Source organism: Gigantopelta aegis, chromosome 10 (assembly GCF_016097555.1).
Source record: "Gigantopelta aegis isolate Gae_Host chromosome 10, Gae_host_genome, whole genome shotgun sequence".
Lineage (NCBI taxonomy): Eukaryota > Metazoa > Mollusca > Gastropoda > Neomphalida > Peltospiridae > Gigantopelta > Gigantopelta aegis.
The window spans coordinates 45,887,207-45,906,799 of NC_054708.1; the positions used below are offsets into that span (position 1 = coordinate 45,887,207).

General features: G+C 36.4%; 1 protein-coding gene across 1 annotated transcript in view; it reads right to left on the minus strand.

Moving 5' to 3' along the window:
• Window positions 1-19,593, minus strand: part of LOC121382976 (coiled-coil domain-containing protein 18-like) — a 40,172-nt gene that overhangs the window by 8,973 nt on the left and 11,606 nt on the right. The window contains exons 10-23 of the mRNA XM_041512679.1: window positions 17,548-17,705; window positions 16,709-16,845; window positions 15,120-15,340; window positions 13,775-14,026; window positions 12,210-12,344; window positions 11,177-11,371; window positions 9,249-9,416; window positions 8,477-8,619; window positions 6,965-7,128; window positions 5,914-6,011; window positions 4,806-4,921; window positions 3,594-3,693; window positions 1,692-1,808; window positions 664-807 (exon numbers count right to left, since the gene is read on the minus strand). Coding sequence (XP_041368613.1) covers window positions 664-807; window positions 1,692-1,808; window positions 3,594-3,693; window positions 4,806-4,921; window positions 5,914-6,011; window positions 6,965-7,128; window positions 8,477-8,619; window positions 9,249-9,416; window positions 11,177-11,371; window positions 12,210-12,344; window positions 13,775-14,026; window positions 15,120-15,340; window positions 16,709-16,845; window positions 17,548-17,705 — 2,148 coding nt within the window. The remainder of the gene's footprint in view (window positions 1-663; window positions 808-1,691; window positions 1,809-3,593; window positions 3,694-4,805; window positions 4,922-5,913; window positions 6,012-6,964; window positions 7,129-8,476; window positions 8,620-9,248; window positions 9,417-11,176; window positions 11,372-12,209; window positions 12,345-13,774; window positions 14,027-15,119; window positions 15,341-16,708; window positions 16,846-17,547; window positions 17,706-19,593) is intronic.

Here is a 19,593-nt window from a genome sequence, read left to right on the forward strand (position 1 = left end):
CATTTTTGACAAATATCATAAAACAATGGAAATGTTTAGATTTTCACAGAACTGATCACATGGGATGTGCTTTCCCCCCCACCGCCATTGTTATTAATTCTAGAAAAGCCCAAATCAAAACTCCCCTCTTCCTTAATCAAACAAGCTCTTAAAGTGAGAAGCTAGTTTTTGAACACTATAACATATTTTTCACTATTAGAGCCATTTTTGATAATTGAATTCAGACACTTGTAAGATTTTATTGTTTGGGCACAGTTACTTAGATCAGACTGGAAAAGGTTTTTTATTATGTTGTTTTTATACATCTACAGGTATATGGGTTATGTAGACGAGCTTTAGTCTATTTTTTTTAGGTATTTCCCTGTTTCAGGGTTAATAACTTGTTTCATTTTATTGTAACTTGTAACAAACTTCCTGCTGTTGTACAATTTACTCTATTCTGATTGGATGCTGTGGCTTAAAAAAACTAATGTTATCTTTCAATAAACCTCAGAAAATGACATCATTACATCAAATGTGACGTCATTACATAAAACTGGTTATGAAAAGGATTTTAGCAGCTGGTTTTTGTGTACTTGTAACAAAACAAGTTGTGTTGTTTGTAATTATAAGAATTTTCACAGGTGTGCAACTTTAAAACTGCCCACATCTCGGAACTCTTACTTTCTCGAGCTCGTCGAGTTTGGCCGAGGTGGCCTGGAGTTCCAGCTGCTGTCTCTGAGCGAGCTGCTCCGTCTGCTGGAGCTGTAACATCTTCTCTCGCAGCTGAGTCTGCGTCTGCTGCAAGCTGTCATCAAGGTTTGCTATCTGAATCAAATTTAAAAAAAGTTTGTTTTGTTTAACGATACCACTAGAGCACACTGATTAATTTAATCATCAGCTATTGGATGTCAAACATACGGTAATTCTGACACATAGTCATCAGAGGAAACTTGCTACATTTTTTCCTAATGCAGCAAGGGATCTTTTATATGCACTTTCCCACAGACAGGAAAGCACATACCACAGGCTTTGACCAGTTGTGGTGCACTGGTTGGAATGAGAAATACCTAATAAGTTAAATGGATCCACTGAGGTGGTTCGATCCTGCGACGCATCCACCTCAAGCGAGCACTCAACCGACCGAGCTAAATCCCACCCCCTGAATCAAATAGGTCAGTGAGTGAATGAGTGAGTGAGTTAGCAAGTAAGCAAGTTAATAGGTGGCAGCCTGCTATTTCACACTTTTTAATAAATTGTCACCAGATATAGAATTACAAAAAGCAAGCATTCTGAGTACTGCTAAAGCAATACTGTATCAAATTTTCATATCTCCTAAGTTCAAGGACCATAACTCTGTGAAAAATGGATAAATCACCATGAAAGTTAAACTTGATCTGTAACTGTGTATTATAAACCTATATACTAAATTTCATCTCGATAAAGCTAAACAGAGAGAGAGAGAGAGAGAGAGAGAGAGAGAGAGAGAGAGAGAGAGAGAGAGAGAGAGAGAGAGAGAGAGAGAGAGAGAGACAGACAGACAGACAGACAGACAGATTTAAAATTAACAAATAGTTTTTCACATATTAATATAACAAGCATTAATATAACCTATAACTCTTCTATCATGTCAAGTGGTGCAATTATATATATATATATATATATATTTTTTATGTAAGTTACTTTCAAAACCAGTGGTGAAGTAAACCAACCTGTTTTGTTCTCTCATCAATCTCAGTCTCGTATTTCTGCAGCTGGGTGTCCAACTTGTGCATCCTCTTCTCCATCTCCGAGTGAGTGTCTTTAATTGTATGATCCAGCTGGGCAACCTGCAAGGCAATTATTCTGTATGCATCATTCAAGTAATGAAGGTAATAAATTATCACATTTCCTATTATTATTCTATATTATTGCTAAATTATAGAGTACGGTACCCAATTTCTAAATAAGGTACTTCAGGTTGTGATATAATTATTTCTGATGAACCTGCTTACACCCTTTTGAGAACACAAACTAGAAGAGCAGTCCACAAGACACATGCTGGTGACTGCTGCGATCAATCAGTGACCGGACCGTACTTGGGGTGGGTGGGTGCATGTTCATTGCTGCTAACGAAGTGTTAAAAGTTACAATGGCACGAAATAATAACAAAATAGTAACAATAACATCAATTTCATCTGAACTTAGTAATTTTTGTGAAAATTATTTATATCGACGTTTAAATATAATGGAAGACGCGGAATTAATATACTAACGAAAACACCACACATGAGGCTAAGTGACAGAATATCGAGCAAGTTCTTGGAATTTTGTCTTTGTGATAAATTCTGGTTGCCCATGACAGCGTACATCTATCATCCAATTTATCACAAAAATTAACCAACGGAAAAAAGGCTTATATGAAAGTTGTATTAGAATAATAATTTAAGCTGAACCTTAATCAGTGGGCATTCCACCACCAGTGGTAGTCATCGTGTAGGTTCACATTTCATGAATTTGTTTTGTTTAACGACACCACTAGAGCACATTGATTAATTATTCATCGGCTATTGGATGTCAAACATTTGGTACTTTTGACACGTAGTCATCAGAGGAAACCCGCTACATTTTTCCATTAGCAGCAAGGTATCTTTTATGTGCACTTTCCTACAGACAGGAAAGCACACACCACGGCCGTTGACCAGTTGTGGTGCACTGGTTGGAATGAGGAAAACCCCATTCAGTTGAATGGATCCATCGAGGTGGTTTGATCCTCCAACACAAGCATGTCAGGCGAGCACTCAACCAACTGAGCTAAATCCTGTCCCCGTGATGAAAAAGGATTAGTTATTTCTTTCACATTAGATCTATAATTAGTAAAAACTGTGTTAAGTAGCCAAGTAGCCAAAAAGAGTGTCAAAATCTGACATGGCTGCTTAATACGGGTCATTTTCTCCCTCAATTATCAAAATAAAAGAAAAAAAGATGGCTTCTATCTTCTTAAGACAAAGAAGAAGGACAACTAAGGTGAGGACTTGAGTAGGTTTCATTGTAGCTTGAAAAAATCAGGGCCCGTGCTTATAAAACTTTAAGAGTCCAGACTCAATCTCTAATGACGTCACACACATACAAGTTTATGGTGTTTGCCATGGCATTACTGTCTCAGACTCTATTAGAGTCTCGGGTCTAGACTCTAAAATGTTTTATAAGCACCAGGCCTGATCGGTTTCAAGTTTAATATGAAAATATGATGCCAGAACTGTTTAAAATTAATTAAGGACACCATATGAACTTGACCTTTAAGGGCTTCTTGATTGTTTTATTTTATGACACACATTTGGTAAACGACTCCATACCACTAAAGTTGGCCGCACACTGCCCTTGTGGGCTATGGTTTTTGACCGGCGCCTTATTCGCGGGCAAATATCAAATTATTTTGATTTCTGCAGTCATTGCTGCGCCAAGGACTGCCGGCATGAAATCACTGCGACATGGCTACGGTGTTATCTGCACACCAAAGCTTCCGGCTCTGCAATTCGTGGCGCCGATAAAAAAACGTAGCCTGCAAGGGCAGTGTGCGGCCAGCTTAAGGCTTGTACTGGTAAACTATTATTACTAAAGATGCAGTTTATTACCTGAGACATTCTCTCTTGTAGTTCTCTCTGTCTATCATCCAAAGCTCGTTGCATCTCATACAGTTCATCACATTTAGAATCTAATTCTTCCTGCGTTTTTCTGAAAACAAAATATTTTTAGTAAATCTGATACTGCATTAGGCATAGTGCATGAAAATTATTTAGTAGCACTTAAAACAATACCTTAATTAATTTTTTGTGTGCTTTAGCTAAACAATAATTTTTTTGGTTACATACCAAAAGTGTAGTGATAAATATTATACAGAAACTACTGAGTCTTAATGGGTTTTTTATAATGGTATCTAAATTTTAGAAAGAAAGAAAGAAGTGTTTTATTTAACGACGCACTCAACACATTTTATTTACGGTTATATGGCGTCAGACATATGGTTAAGGACCACACAGATTTTTTTTAGAGGAAACCCGCTGTCGCCACATAGGCTACTCTTTTACGACAGGCAGCAAGGGATCTTTTATTTGCGCTTCCCACAGGCAGGATAGCACAAACCATGGCCTTTGTTGAACCAGTTATGGATCACTTGTCGGTGCAAGTAGTTTACACCTACCCATTGAGCCTTGCGGAGCACTCACTCAGGGTTTGGAGTCGGTATCTGGATTAAAAATTCCATGCCTCGACTGGGATCCGAACCCAGTACCTACCAGCCTGTAGACCGATGGCCTGCCACGACGCCACCGAGGCCGGTCTAAATGTTAGATGTCAAACATGTTAAAAGCAAAACTGAACATTCACTTTAATACAGAAAAATACACCACTAAAGGAATTCATTTGTGTATGATTAGTAAGCTCATTGCATATTTTATATAATAACCTGTTGTCCACTACTTCCCCATGCTCAGTGACAGGGCTAGCTCTGGCACTCGCCAAATTCGCCAATTGCAAATTTCAGAAACAATTGGCGAATTTTATTTAATTTGGCAAAATAATTTCATGAAATAATCGATAGTTTGCTAGAAAATAACTAACTTTTTGCAGTTTCTTATGTTTGATAAATAATTTGGCGAAATTTTATATGCACCATCCCACAGAGAGGATAGTACATACCACCGACTTTGTTACACCAGTTGTGGAGCGCTGGCTGGAATGAGAAATAGCCCAATGGGTTCACCAACGGGGATCAATCCTAGACCGCAATAAAAGGCTGCAACTCACTGTGTTTTCACACTACTAGCACAAAACCCATCGTTAATCACCTGAGAGCATCTCTGAGGTCATTCAGCATGTCTTCCTTGGCCTTCACATCAAACAGCGCTCGTTGCAGATCATCATCAGTCTTAGCGGCCTCTTGTTTCGCTTCCTTTAGACTATCCTGTTCAAAAAGGAAACTTGAGTTTTTCTTTACTCAGCTACAAATGGATTTTAAAACTAATTGGTTATTTCTTAGGTCATAAAAACTGTGAATTAACTTAAGTCAAGTGAATATAGTATATAACGTAAGAAGATATATCTTCCTTTTGACTAGCAATATTATTTTATTTAAGCAAACATTGTTGGGCCCATAGAATTTGATATTGCCCTCACTGATGGGCAATAATTGATAAATATTCCACAAACGTAACCTTATCTTCATTGGCTCCAATTATTTTAAGCTTTTGTTATGGATCAACTTATAAACAGATAATAAAGAAAACAAAATATATTTCAGGTAGCACTAAACCAGATAACTTCCGGCTAGGTCAAAGTTTGAGGTGCACCCAACTTTTGATATGAGAAGTTAACACCAAAAGTTCCTTGATTGGTTATAAATGTGAGTGTATTGGTTGTAATAAAAATTAGTTTCATCTGGGCTAAAAATGTATGCAATTTTATTTCATCTAGTACAACTGTGTCAAGTAGCCTTGTGCTTAAAACATGCATGGGGTACCTGTAAAAAAAAAGTACATAAATGTTGTGCAAAACTAGGGATGTTGTCAAAACATCTGGTTATATCGAAAATGAGCCATGAAAGGTACCATTTTCTTCAGTTAATACTTTGAGGTATGGGTAGTAGTACTGATATTTATGGGTCATAGTTTGGTTGATATATTGCATATAGTGTTTTTAAACACAAACGTTAACATGGTCGCTTATTGGATTTTATTTGGTATAGTCTTACCTTCAGGGATTGAAATTAATGGTTCAACTTACAGCTAAGGTTAACTAATGCTGGCAAAAGCCATGGATATATGGCAGATACTGGTGAACCTGTATATGACAATCACCCAAGCAACTCAACTGCATAACGACCATTATGAAGAGAAGGCAATAGATATGGATCATTGTGAAAAGTCTGAGTATAATGATCGACTTCAATAAGTTCACCTTGAGACGTTTTACTTCAGCATCCATCTCATTGACTAACTGCAGCTGCTGACGCATGTCTTCTTCCTTATTTGCTACCTGGTCCTCAAGATCATTGACTGGAACACAGAAAACATGCATTTATGATAACCACACACTATAAATATCTCACATTAAACAAAACAATAATCAAACTAAAACCCTGCTGTTAACTTTATAATTAAACTAATCAGCATAATTATAATTTATGCAGTTTTGTTTGGATAACAGGTATTGATGTTGGCTACACATTTTAAACAAACCAAATCGCGAACAATGTGTTTTGTTCATCTACAATCTATTCTATGACTTAAAAACTGCACATGTTAGCACAAAAAAATAATATACATTCCAGCATGTCACAAAAATGCAAAAATATTTATCAAATTACAGCATGTTATAAAAATGTTAAAATATTTATCAAATTACAGCATGTTATAAAAATGTTAAAATATTTATCAAATTACAGCATGTTATAAAAATGTTAAAATATTTATCAAATTACAGCATGTTATAAAAATGTTAAAATATTTATCAAATTACAGCATGTTATAAAAATGTTAAAATATTTATCAAATTACAGCATGTTATAAAAATGTTAAAATATTTATCAAGTGAAAAATATTTTGGAGACTGAATCAATTATCTAAAACTCAACAAAAAACCCATTTTAACTTTTATCTGTTAAATGCAGGGCGGGAGGTAGCCCAGTGGTAAAGACCTCGCTTGATGTGTGGTCTGTCTAGCATCGATTCCCACTGGGCTACATCTCATTCCAGCCAGTGCAGCACGGCTGGTATATCAAAGGCTGTGGCATGTGCTATCCTGTCTGTGGGATGATGCACATAAAAAGATCCCTTGCTTTTAATGGAAAAATGTAATAGGTTTCCTCTCTAGGACTATATGTCAAAAGGAATTACCAAATGTTTAACCTCCAATAGCCAATGATTAATAATGTGCTATAATGGTGTCGTTAAAGAAAACAAACTTTATCTGTTAAATGCATGGTTTGAAGAACATTGAGTGGTCTCACCTAACTCAATCTTCTGTTCGAGCTGAACGCGGAGGTCGCGGACGTCTTTCTCCAGTCTGCTGAGTCGGTCAGACTTGTTGTCCTGGTCCTCCCTCTCCTCCTGCAGCTGCTCCTCGGCAGACGTCAGATCGGACAGCAGGCGACGCTTCTCTTCCTGCAGGGATCTACTCAGAAACACAGAATCATCGTAATACGTGATTAATTAATCATCAAAACAAGGAAAGAAATGTCTTATTTAACGACACACTCAACATATTTTATTTACGGTTATATGGTATCAGACATATGGTTAAGGACCACACAGATATTGAGGCAGGAAACCCGCTGTCGCCACTTCATGGGCTACTCTTTTCAATTAGCAGCAAGGGATCTTTTATATGCACCATCCCACAGACAGGATAGCACATACCACGTCCTTTGATAAACCAGTCGTAGTGCACTGGCTGGAGTGAGAATCATCAAAATAAATGCAAAATAATTTAATTATAATAAACATTTTATTATTATAATAAATACAATAACATTTAATTATAAAAAATGTCACATTTAATTATAATACCAGGCTCGCACTAGAACAAATTTTGGTTAAATCAATTTTAAGATATAGAGTATTTCCTACAAAAATCATTAAAATTTAAGGAATATTTTATTAGCTAAAGACTAAATGTTGTAGCCATTTTGTATAAAAATTAGCAATTGACTAATTTGGCAATGGACAGGGTGAGCCTAATTTATAATAGAAACATTCATTCTCATTATACTACATTTTGTTTTTATCACAATATATTATTTATTTATCTTAATATGATACCATTTAACTCTTATAATTTATGAACTATTTAATTGTCAAAATAAATTTATTTACATGAAATTAATTGAAAGTTCACAGAAACAACGAACAGATTTTCACATTTCTTACTGAGACGTTATCAAATTGTTATAATTTACTTAACATATATTCTACTTGTAACATGTAACTTATTAAAACTATAAGCAGAAAATGGAGAAAAACATACAACCCAAATTAACAGGTTCTAAAAGGAATCTTAACATACTTAGAAATGGCAGTGTCATATATATTTTTACACTTTATCATATAATATAGCTGGTCTAATAAATTTAGAGGGAGCACAGACACTCGCATAACAGAAGCTATTTTCTGCACTTGGACTATTGACACAGAATATTTTAGTAAATTAATGTGAGTATGGGTTATTTATAATTAACACATATCATACAGGGGTGGGAATTGGTGAACCGTGAAAAAGAAGAAATCTAGAGGGGTACGGGGTGGTGAACTGCAAAAAAGAGGAAATCTAGAGTGGTCCGATTAAAATTCGAGGCAATGCAATATTCCATGACAGGAAAACCTCTGATCCGAGGAGAATTCCCACCCCTGATCATATGAACTGTTATTTATAATAATATTAACAGATTATTTGTTATCAACAAAAGTATGTGTTATTAGGAACACAAAATACATTAACATTAGGACGACATTGTGTTATTCACCTCACGGTCTGATTGAGATCTGATACTTCAGCAGTTTTGTGCTCCAGGTCATTACATGCCTGACGCAGCTTTCTCTCAGCAGTGTCGCACTGTCCACTTAACTGAGCTTTATCTCGTAACAGCTGCTGCTCCAAATAGGATACCTGCCAGTAAACAAATGTTATACACTTGGTACAATACCATAAATACAATGCAATCCCTCAAAACCAGACCCTCTGTAAACCAGAATTCCCTCACGTTTTTCATGGTAACTTTTTAAATATCAGTTCAGAACAGAACTTCTCTAAACCATCTTAGTTCAAGGATCACAACTTTGTAAAAAATGTTTAGTAAATCACCATGAAAATCAAACTTAAATCAGCTCAATATCATGAAACATTGTGCAGGAGGGGATGCAGCATTTTCCTATCGTATCTTCTAAGTTCAAGAACCATAACACTGTAAAAAATTGTAAATAGCTGTGAAAGTCAAACTTGATATGTAACAGTACATGATAAAGCTATATTAAATTTTTTAACTCCACATCTTGAGGCATTGTGAAAAAAAAAAAATCCAGAAAACTATATGTGGAACAGACAGATAGACAGACAGAAAGAAGGACAGATTTTTTCCCCTCCGATTCATATTACATTGTGTAGTACTGTGACATCTTTTATTTGCGAGGGCTTAAATTTTCGTGGTTTTTCCTAATAAACACATAAGACAAGGATGCATGATTCCTGCTGTATTTGTTGGTCTGCTATAATACAAGGGTGTACAATTCATATCATACCTGTCTGTTCAAGTCGAGCTGGTTCTCCTCCAGTTCGGAGATTCTGCGTGTCGACTGTTGTAACATGGACTGACGTTCCAGCAAAGACTTCTCCAGGCTCCTGTTCTCCTGGGTCTTCTCGTCCAGTTCCTGTCTCATCTCTTTAAACTCACTGTTCAACCGGGATAGCTGTAACAAACAAACAATCATCCATGAGAAACATGTTGATCGGTTTAAGAAAAGGTCTTAAATTATTTTTACAAGTTGATTTCTGTTCAATGACACCACTAGAGCACATTGATTAAATAATCATCAGCTATTGGTTGTCAAACATTGTACAATTCTTACACAGTCTTCAGAGAAAACAAACTAATTTTTCCATTAGCAGCCAGGTATCTTTTATATGTAGTTCTGCACACAGAACAGCACATACTATGACCAGTTGTGGTGAACTGGTTGGAATGAAATAAAAACAAGCATTTTGAGAGTTCTGCAAGAGCACTACATGTCCCCTACTGAACCTAAAAATGTTTTGTAAAAAAATAAAAGTTTGTTTTATTTAACGACGCCACTGGAGCACATTGATTTTTTTATCTTATCATCGGCTATTGGACGTCAAACATATGGTTATTCTGACACATTTGTTTTTAGAGGAAACCCGCTGTTGCCACATAGGCTACTCTTTTATGACAGGCAGCAAGGGATCTTTTATTTGCGATTCCCACAGGCAGGATAGCACAAACCATAGTCTTTGTTGAACCAGTTATGGATCACTGGTCGGTGCAAGTGGTTTACACCTACCCATTGAGCCTTGCGGAGCACTCACTCAGGGTTTGGAGTCGGTATCTGGATTAAAAATCCCATGCCTCGACTTAACCACGACACCACCGAGGCCTGTAAAAATGTTTTTTAAGTTCAAGGGCCATAACTCCTTCACAAATGGTTAAATTGCCATGAAAGTCAAACTTGATCTGTAACAGTACATGATAAAGCTATATACACAATTTCAGCTCACTATCTCAAGGTTTTCTAAAAAAAAAGTCAGGAAAACAAATTTTCATCTCTCCTGAGTTCAAGAGCCATAACTCTGTCAAAAATGGATGAATCAACATGAAAGTCAAACTTGATCTGTAACAGTACATGATAAAGCTATATACAATATCGCAAGGCATTCTAAAACAAAACATCTGGAAAATTATATGTGGGTCAGACTAACGGTCAGACTAACGGACAGACAGACCGACAGACCGACCAACAGACCGACAGAGATAAAACCTATAGTCCCCTCCGGTTGGACCGGTGGGGACTAATAATAATAAAAGAAATAGGTTTACCAAGGGGGTTCAACCCTTCGACCGAAGCACTTCAGCAAACCACTCTACCGACTAAGCGAGATCTTGTCCCCCAAATCTATGCACATGCTGTTAAAACTGTTTTTAAGTCCAGACTTACTTTTACAAAGTCGGTCAACTTTGACTACATGCTATTTATCTGTATGAGTAAGACTTTTAAAAAGTTTATAAACATCGCACCAGATGTTTGGACCACGTATACTCGGGAAAGGTTTCAGTTTAATATTACTCTGGCACTTTTACAAAACACAACTATAACAAACTGTGCTTGGAATTAAACCACTATTGTGTCAGTGTACAATTTTGAGGAGAGTTCGGGAGTCCGAGGCATGCAAAAATCATATAGGACTCTCTAGCTTGGCTAGCATATGAGCCCACATGGCTCTTAAACGTATTTGTACAAATTACATTGATTCTTTGAAATGATATAGTCAACCTACATGGTTTTATGCAAAACATTTAGTGTATCTTCTGTTCTACTGAAGACACCTGGTAGGGCTCGCTGGGTTGGTGGCAGGCTCTCAATATTTGCAAACAGGGAATCCCTATGACATTTAAACTTTTTAAACCAAAACTGCACACTGTGTGTCATTGTACCTGTTCATCTTTCTGCTTGACCTCTCTGTTGAACTGATCTCTAGACAGGTTAAGATTGGACACGCAGGTTCGAATCTCTTCTTTACACATCAACAACGAGGACTCGAGGTGTTTCATCTGGGACTTCCCTTCAACAGACAGGTGTTCAAGTTGCGCATGTAAAGACTGGTTTTGCTGGCTTCGTAACTTTAGTTCCTGAAAATGTAACTTCAAATTATTCGTGTTGGTTTTATAATTGAGGTATGATTTTCATGTAGGTTTTCCAAACAAGTCACTGAAAAGTGTATGATTTAAATATAACAATGTAATGTTATACAGAAAATAATGCAATGAATTTGCTTTCAAATCTACCCTTTCAGTATAATTTCCTGTATATTACTATTAATGACTAAAGTGTACATAGATGTCAAAAACAGAGATCCATCTTGTTCCATATTTACTCAATAAGGGTACAATCTGGGCAATTAGCTGATTAAACAATCAAATTACTGTAGTATTACTGTACCTAAACAACATATGCAACCTACAATCTAGTCTGTTTTAAAAAGAGGGGGCCTACATGTGAAATTAAATGTTCATAGTTGAAATGATGGGTGTTTTTAAGACAATATATTACATGTTTTAGCCACCAGATACATCCGTAAAATTTCAGGGCTTCTAGAATTTTGATAAAATCCACTAGCCATGGGATCAGCGATTTAAAAAATGTACTAGCCACAATGAAAAATTCACTAGCAATACTTTATTTTAAATTAATAAAATTTTACTAATTAATAGTAATAATTGGATATGTCACCTAAAAAGCTAGATAGAGCTTAAAAACACTAACCTTGGGTGGTGGAGGGGGCTGGGCAGGATATTCATATTTACAAAATAGACTTAACTGCAGCATTTGACTTGTTTTTTTCACTAGCTGTCAGGCATGGCATTAGTAGTTATTTACAAGCCCAACATTGAATATCACTAGCCATGGGAGTGGGGCTACCATAACCTAGAAGCCCTGCGTAAATAGCCAAATGTAAAGTGTTAATACCTCTTTTGCTTCTTTAAGTGCCTGCTCGATGTGATCCAGTTTTGAGGATTTTTCTGCTAACTCTCCTTTCAAGGAAATCAGATCTTTCTCGTACTCTTTTAAGAAATTTGTTTTCCTCTCCACCTGTTCTTGAAGCTAAAAACAAACATCACAACATGAACTCTAAAAGACAATCTATTTTATGCTCACACTAACACTAAAAATCAATTACCTACGGTATATAACAAAATAAGCATATATCAGTACACAGAGACCTAATTTCAAACAGTTTCTCCATACACTATAGTAAATAAGGAGCTGCTCATGAGTATTAATGTGTGACAGTATCAACTAATAAAGCATAATTTCATATAAAACCTCATATATTTATTTAGTTAAATGATCATTATTACAACCATTAAGTTAGCAAAACAAATAGCTGTACAGCACCTCTCAAAACCAGGAGTCAATTTCACAAAACATCGCAAGTCTACGTCTGCGACTAGCAGTTATACCAGGAATATATTTACACGTATTCAGCATCTATTTCTCGGAGAAAATTACATCATTACGGAAAATGGAGCATTTTAAGGACAAAATGAAATGAAATATGTGTACTTTTAACTATATTTGTTGTACTATAACAATAATAAAAATCGCGGTTTAGTCGTATATTTACATTTACGTGCAAAACTAGGTTTACGATGTTTAGTGAAGTTGGGCCCAGACCCTCTGTAAACTGGAATTCCCTTAAAACCAGACATTTTTCATGGTCCTTTTATAGTTTTTAAACATCAATACAGAATAAACCCTCCCAGATATCCCTTAAAACCAGACATTTTTCACGGTCCCTTTATAGTTTTTAAACATCAGTACAGAATAAACCCTCCCAGATATCACACATTTTTCACGGTCCCTTTATAGTTTTTAAACATCAGTACAGAATAAACCCTCCCAGATATCCCTTAAAACCAGACATTTTTCACGGTCCCTTTATAGTTTTTAAACATCAGTACAGAATAAACCCTCCCAGATATCCCTTAAAACCAGACATTTTTCTTGGTTCCTTCGGTATCCTGTTCAGAAGAGTTAAACTGTATTTATCAACAGTCCATGAAAGTCAAACAACAATTTAGTACCAAATTGAATATAACAATGTCAAAGTACTCATTAATTTTAAAACAACTGCTGTCGCAAATTGATTTTGCAACTGTTATTGCGATAGCATTGTTGACTGCTGCTGTGATTTTTGAGAACTGTATACAGGGAACCTTATGTTCAGTATCGTGACATGATTCACTACACAAATTTCAGAGATCATTACACTATTCTAAAACATTACAGTAGTTGCTAATCAATTTTCAAATCTGGAATACAAAATATTCCCTAACCTTTCGGTCAGCTGTCTTTCACTAAACATTTGCAAACTATTTTGACCAGTTTCTGAAGTGGTCATTCGGTATAAAACCAAGTCTAGCAAGTGTTAGCAACAAACGGTCAGCTGAACTTTGTCCTAGTGCAAATCCAGCTACCAAAAGTAGAAAGTCTACTTATTCTAGAACAACTTGGTCTTGTCCGAAACTGACCCTGTCGATCTGTTTGCAGTAATCGTCACACTGGTTGTTGTGCACATGCTGCAGTTTGTCGTGAGCCTGCTGCACATTCCTCAGCTCGCCGTGCATGTGGTCAAGCTGGTCCTGCAGCCCCCGGTTCTCCTCCCCCCGCCCGATCACCTCCTCCTCCAGCTGCTTCATGCGCGCGATGTGCGTAGAGAACTCGCGCATCTTCTCATCAAGCTGATCCTCCACGCTGGACAGGCGCAAAGATTTCTTTCTTAACTACAACATAAAACAGACACTGATCCTCCACACTGGACAGGTGCAAAGATTTCTTTCTTAACTACAACATAAAATACACACTGATCCTCCACGCTGGACAGGCGCAAAGATTTCTTTTGTAACTACAACATAAAACACACACTGATCCTCCACACTGGACAGGCGCAAAGATTTCTTTCTTAACTACAACATAAAACAGACACTGATCCTCCACGCTGGACAGGAGCAAAGATTTCTTTTGTAACTACAACATAAAACACACACTGATCCTCCACACTGGACAGGCACAAAGATTTCTTTCTTAACTACAACATAAAACAGACACTGATCCTCCACGCTGGACAGGAGCAAAGATTTCTTTTGTAACTACAACATAAAACACACACTGATCCTCCACAATGGACAGGCGCAAAGATTTCTTTCTTAACTACAACATACTAAGAGTACTGTGAAATCACTTTTGTTCGTGGTGGTCAAATTTTTGTGTCATTAGGGAACTAGTGCAGTCAACAAATTTAAGAACACAATGAAAATGTTATTTACTGACGTCAAAAAGAAACTTTAATACATACATTAAATGATAAACAGTATTGCTAATCGAAAAGAATCAATTTAGAAACCACTTTACTTTGAATGCATCTCAAAGTGCATTGTTACGTTTAGATGTTCAACTTTATATCATATTCTACCATACCATTTTTTTATATTATACAATTTTAAGAATTGTAAAGTTTCTTTTAGATGTCAGTATATATGCAAACATATAATACAAATTTATGATATTGCCTTTTTCATCTATGAATTTAAGGACCCGACTAAATGTGTGGGGTTTATTTTTGGCAAGACCATGTAAATTTATGCCTGTAAGAATAAAGAATTTCACAGAAGTATAATTATTTCAGTAGTGAATTCATATGAAACATGTATTTGATATTCAATCATTTCTAAAAATATATAACAACAAAAGAGAGAGAACCTTAATTAGATAAACGCATGAAAATAACAGGAAAAGAAGAAGAAGAAAAAAGAGTGCCAAAGGAATTAATATAAAACTGAAGTATTAACAAGATCAGTAAAATGTTGCTACAGCTACCTCTCTTTCTAGATTGTTATTTTCAGTGCATTTTCTGTTGATCTCTTCTTGAAATTCAATTATCTGACTGTTCCTCTGGGTAATGCGAGAATCCAGCGCAACATTCTGCGAATCTCGGTCCGACAAGTTCCGCTGCAAATCCATCAGCTGAGTGGCCAACCTGGATTTGTCCATTTCTAATTGCCCAATAACAACCTCCAGTTCTTGACTTTTTTCACTTTCTGAATACAAACAAAAATTAATAAAAAATATAACTAAAGGTTAACTTTTTTGCATTCAACATTCATTGTTTTGTGTCACAGAAAAACTGTTGGTACAGCATCGTTTTTAAAAACCATAACACATGGTATTCCCATGTCTCGCTTAAGCCGACAAGCCAGTTCAAACGAATCGAAACTGAAGTGTCCACTGCTGGGTACTGTAGCAACAGTCTCAGACATTTCTTCCTGTCCAGTCTTTCCACGTTGTTTTAATCGCATTCACAAACAGCTTTCTCACAGTAACATTACTAGGAAATGTGAGAAGACTAAATTCATCGGCTTTTGTATTGCTACAGCCACCAACAACACATCGTTTAACCATAATAAACACAAAAGAAGCAATGCCTATCAAAAGGAGTTCCTTTCGTTACGTCATGGGTCAAATCTTACGGAAATTCCCGAAACGAATTCAGCTGGTTCTGTTTTTCAGGGGAATATTTTTTAATCGGAAATATATACCGGTATATAATTTTTTATTTTTTTATTTTCTTATCATATTAAACAGTATGTTGATTGATATAGCTCAATACATCATATATATGGAACAGCAGTCAGGGTGTAATGAGGTACATAGCCAAACTATTATTTCGCCATGAAAGATAATAAACAGACAACAAAACAATACATTAAATCGTATAATAGTCATTTTAAATATAAAAGTACATATTTTTTGTACTATAATGTAACCAAATACCATAATTTTTTATTTGAAATCTACTAGCACAGACATGACCTTTTGATGATTAAATTCTTTACCGTTTCATTCTTTGATCTTTCGTCTACAGTAATAATTAAGAAGTGTAATTATCTTTTCACAGCAGCAAACAAAAAACAAGCAAAATTAAGTACAGAAGGAAACATTTTGTTAAAAAAGTTTGTTTTGTTTAACGACACCACTAGAGCATATTGATTATTAATCATCGGCTATTGGATGTCAAACATTTGGTTATTCTGACATATAGTCTTAAGAGAGGAAACCCGCTAAATGTTTTCATTAGTTGTAAGGGATTTTTTTTATATGCACCATCCCAGAGACAGGATGGCACATACCATAGCCTTTGATATGCCAGTCGTGGTGCACTGGCTGGAACGAGAAATAGCCCAATGGGCCCACCGATGGGGACTGATCCCAAACTGACCGCGCATGAAGAGAGCACTTTACCACTGGGCTACAACTCGCCCCCTCATTTTGTTAACTAAATCTAAAATACTTTTTCCCTCACTATGTTTGTGCCTGTCCATCAGAGAGCTGAGTTCTGCAGTAAGGATTCACAGACAGCAGACGAGGGGTCATTTTGTTAACTAAATCTAAAATACTTTTTCCCTCACCATGTTTGTGCCTGTCCATCAGAGAGCTGAGTTCTGCACGTAAGGATTCACAGACAGCAGATGAGGGGTCATTTTCACGGGATTCAAGACTTGATCGTAGTCGTTGAATCTCAGCATCTTTCGAATGCAGCTGAAGCCTAAAAAACCACACAAAAAAAACCCTCAATCAAATAAAAACAATTTTAAAGCTAGATAGGGATGGTGGGGCAGGGGGAAATATAGTCTATTGTTTTTGTAAACATTGTACTGACCTTTGTTTGACACCCAATAGCCGACGTCTATTTTTATGCTGGGGTGTCGTTAAACAAACATTCATTAATTCAATTTGTAAACATCTATGAACACAAATGAAGCTGACCAATTTCCTACGTCCTAGCATATGACACAAATCTAGCATGTGGTTAATTATCTTAATCTACTAACAAATGTTTGATAGTTAAGTTTTGGGGTTTTTTTTGTTTCACGACATCACTAGAGAACATTGATTATTTCATCACAGGCTCAATCCCTACAATTAAGAAAATGTATATGGCAAAAAAACATGCTGTGGAAAAAAATTTGTAATATAATCTACAGCAAAAAAAAGTGCTGTGGAGAATGAAAAACTCCACGGCATTGCCAGTTGCTGTGCATAACTGCAGGGGTTGCAGGCTATTGAATGTTAATCATCTGACTGACACAGTCTTCAAAGGAAACCCCTTTCACATCAAGAACACAGAAATAATTAAATGCATTTTTGACAACAGTCAATTATGTATTTCATAATCTGTCATCACCTAGCTAGAACCGAACCGATCAATTTTTAAAATTATAATCAATTAATCTATAGCGAGAACTACCTGAGATCAGAAACTATGCTTCTAGCTCCACTTCCCTTCGTAGCACCTGTGGAATGCGATTCGACTTCGTCGGCACAATTGGAACTGTCTTTATTAAAGCTGGACGAACTCTGACCGTGTACACCAAGCATACCACTGACCCCAGAATCATTTCCTGTCTGAAACACCAGGTGTGATAAATACAGTTTTAATTCATTACATGCCAGTTAATGTATTCATTTAGAAAACCTTGAAGGTTTAAATTTTATCTATAAATATGCCAAAAACCCAGGTCAGAGGGAGTCAGGTATGTCAGTTCGAATTATATTAAAAAACAAACATTATGAAGAAAAAACATTGAGATGAGGCAACTTTTATGCAATCGTTACAATTTGTTTTTGATTGGCCAAGGCCCTACTTTGTAATGAATTTCTGTCAATACTGATGTGTAATTCCTCATGGAACCTACACCTTCACAAATAGATTAACCACAGAAAATATACTAACTAGTGATTCAGCCATAGACAATGTACTAGTGATTCAGCGACAATGTACTCACTAGTGATTCAGCGACAATGTACTCACTAGTGATTCAGCAACAAACAATGTACTCACTAGTGATTCAGCAACAGACAATGCAGGCATCGAAATAAGCACTGTGTCTGGTAACCCATTTACCGGTTACCACAAAATATAGCCTGGTAACCTATAGGTTACCACAACAAAATGAAAGTTAGAATGGAATTCCTGTTACTACTACTTTTAAAGCAGACGTTCTGAAAGTGTATCGGTGCGTGCAAACATTGGTATGTGAAACAAAATCCGGAAGTAAATTTATCTAGTGAGCACTGCTTAAATGTGGATTGCCGAAATTGCTTGCAATTGCACAAGTGCACACGAACATTGGTGCAATTTCGTACGAAAAAACGGAACGCGGATATAAATTCATCTAATGGACACTGCCTAAATGCGGATCAACTATAATTGCTTGCAATTGCACAAGTGCACCCAAACATCGATGCAGTTCCTGATGAGAAAATGAAACACGGAAGTCTGGAATGTATTGCCTGGTTTACGCTCGGAAACGAAACTAAAATGTTGAAATTTGTCTTACATGTGGTAACCTCCCGGTAACCTGAATGACCATTCTCGACTTATTTCGATGCCTGCAATGTACTCACTAGTGATAGTCACCAACAATGTACTTACTAGTGATTCACCTACCGACAATGTACTTACTAGTGATTCAGTCACCAACAATGTACTTACTAGTGATTCACCTACCGATAATGTACTTACTAGTGATTCAGTCACCAACAATGTACTTACTAGTGATTCAGTCACCGACAATGTACTTACCAGCGATTCAGTCACCAACAATGTACTTACCAGCGATTCAGTCACCAACAATGTACTTACTAGTCATTCAGTCACCAACAATGTACTTACTAGTGATTCAGTCACTGACAATGTACTTACTAGTGATTCAGTCACCGACAATGTACTTACTAGTGATTCAGTCACCAACAATGTACTTACTAGTGATTCAGTCACCGACAATGTACTTACTAGTGATTCACCTACCGACAATGTACTCACTAGTGATAGTCACCAACAATGTACTTACTAGTGATTCACCTACCGACAATGTACTTACTAGTGATTCAGTCACCAACAATGTACTTACTAGTGATTCACCTACCGACAATGTACTTACTAGTGATTCAGTCACCAACAATGTACTTACTAGTGATTCAGTCACCGACAATGTACTTACCAGCGATTCAGTCACCAACAATGTACTTACCAGCGATTCAGTCACCAACAATGTACTTACTAGTCATTCAGTCACCAACAATGTACTTACTAGTGATTCAGTCACTGACAATGTACTTACTAGTGATTCAGTCACCGACAATGTACTTACTAGTGATTCAGTCACCAACAATGTACTTACTAGTGATTCAGTCACCGACAATGTACTTACTAGTGATTCAGTCACCGACAATGTACTTACTAGTGATTCACCCACTGACAATGTACTTACTAGTGATTCAGTCACCGACA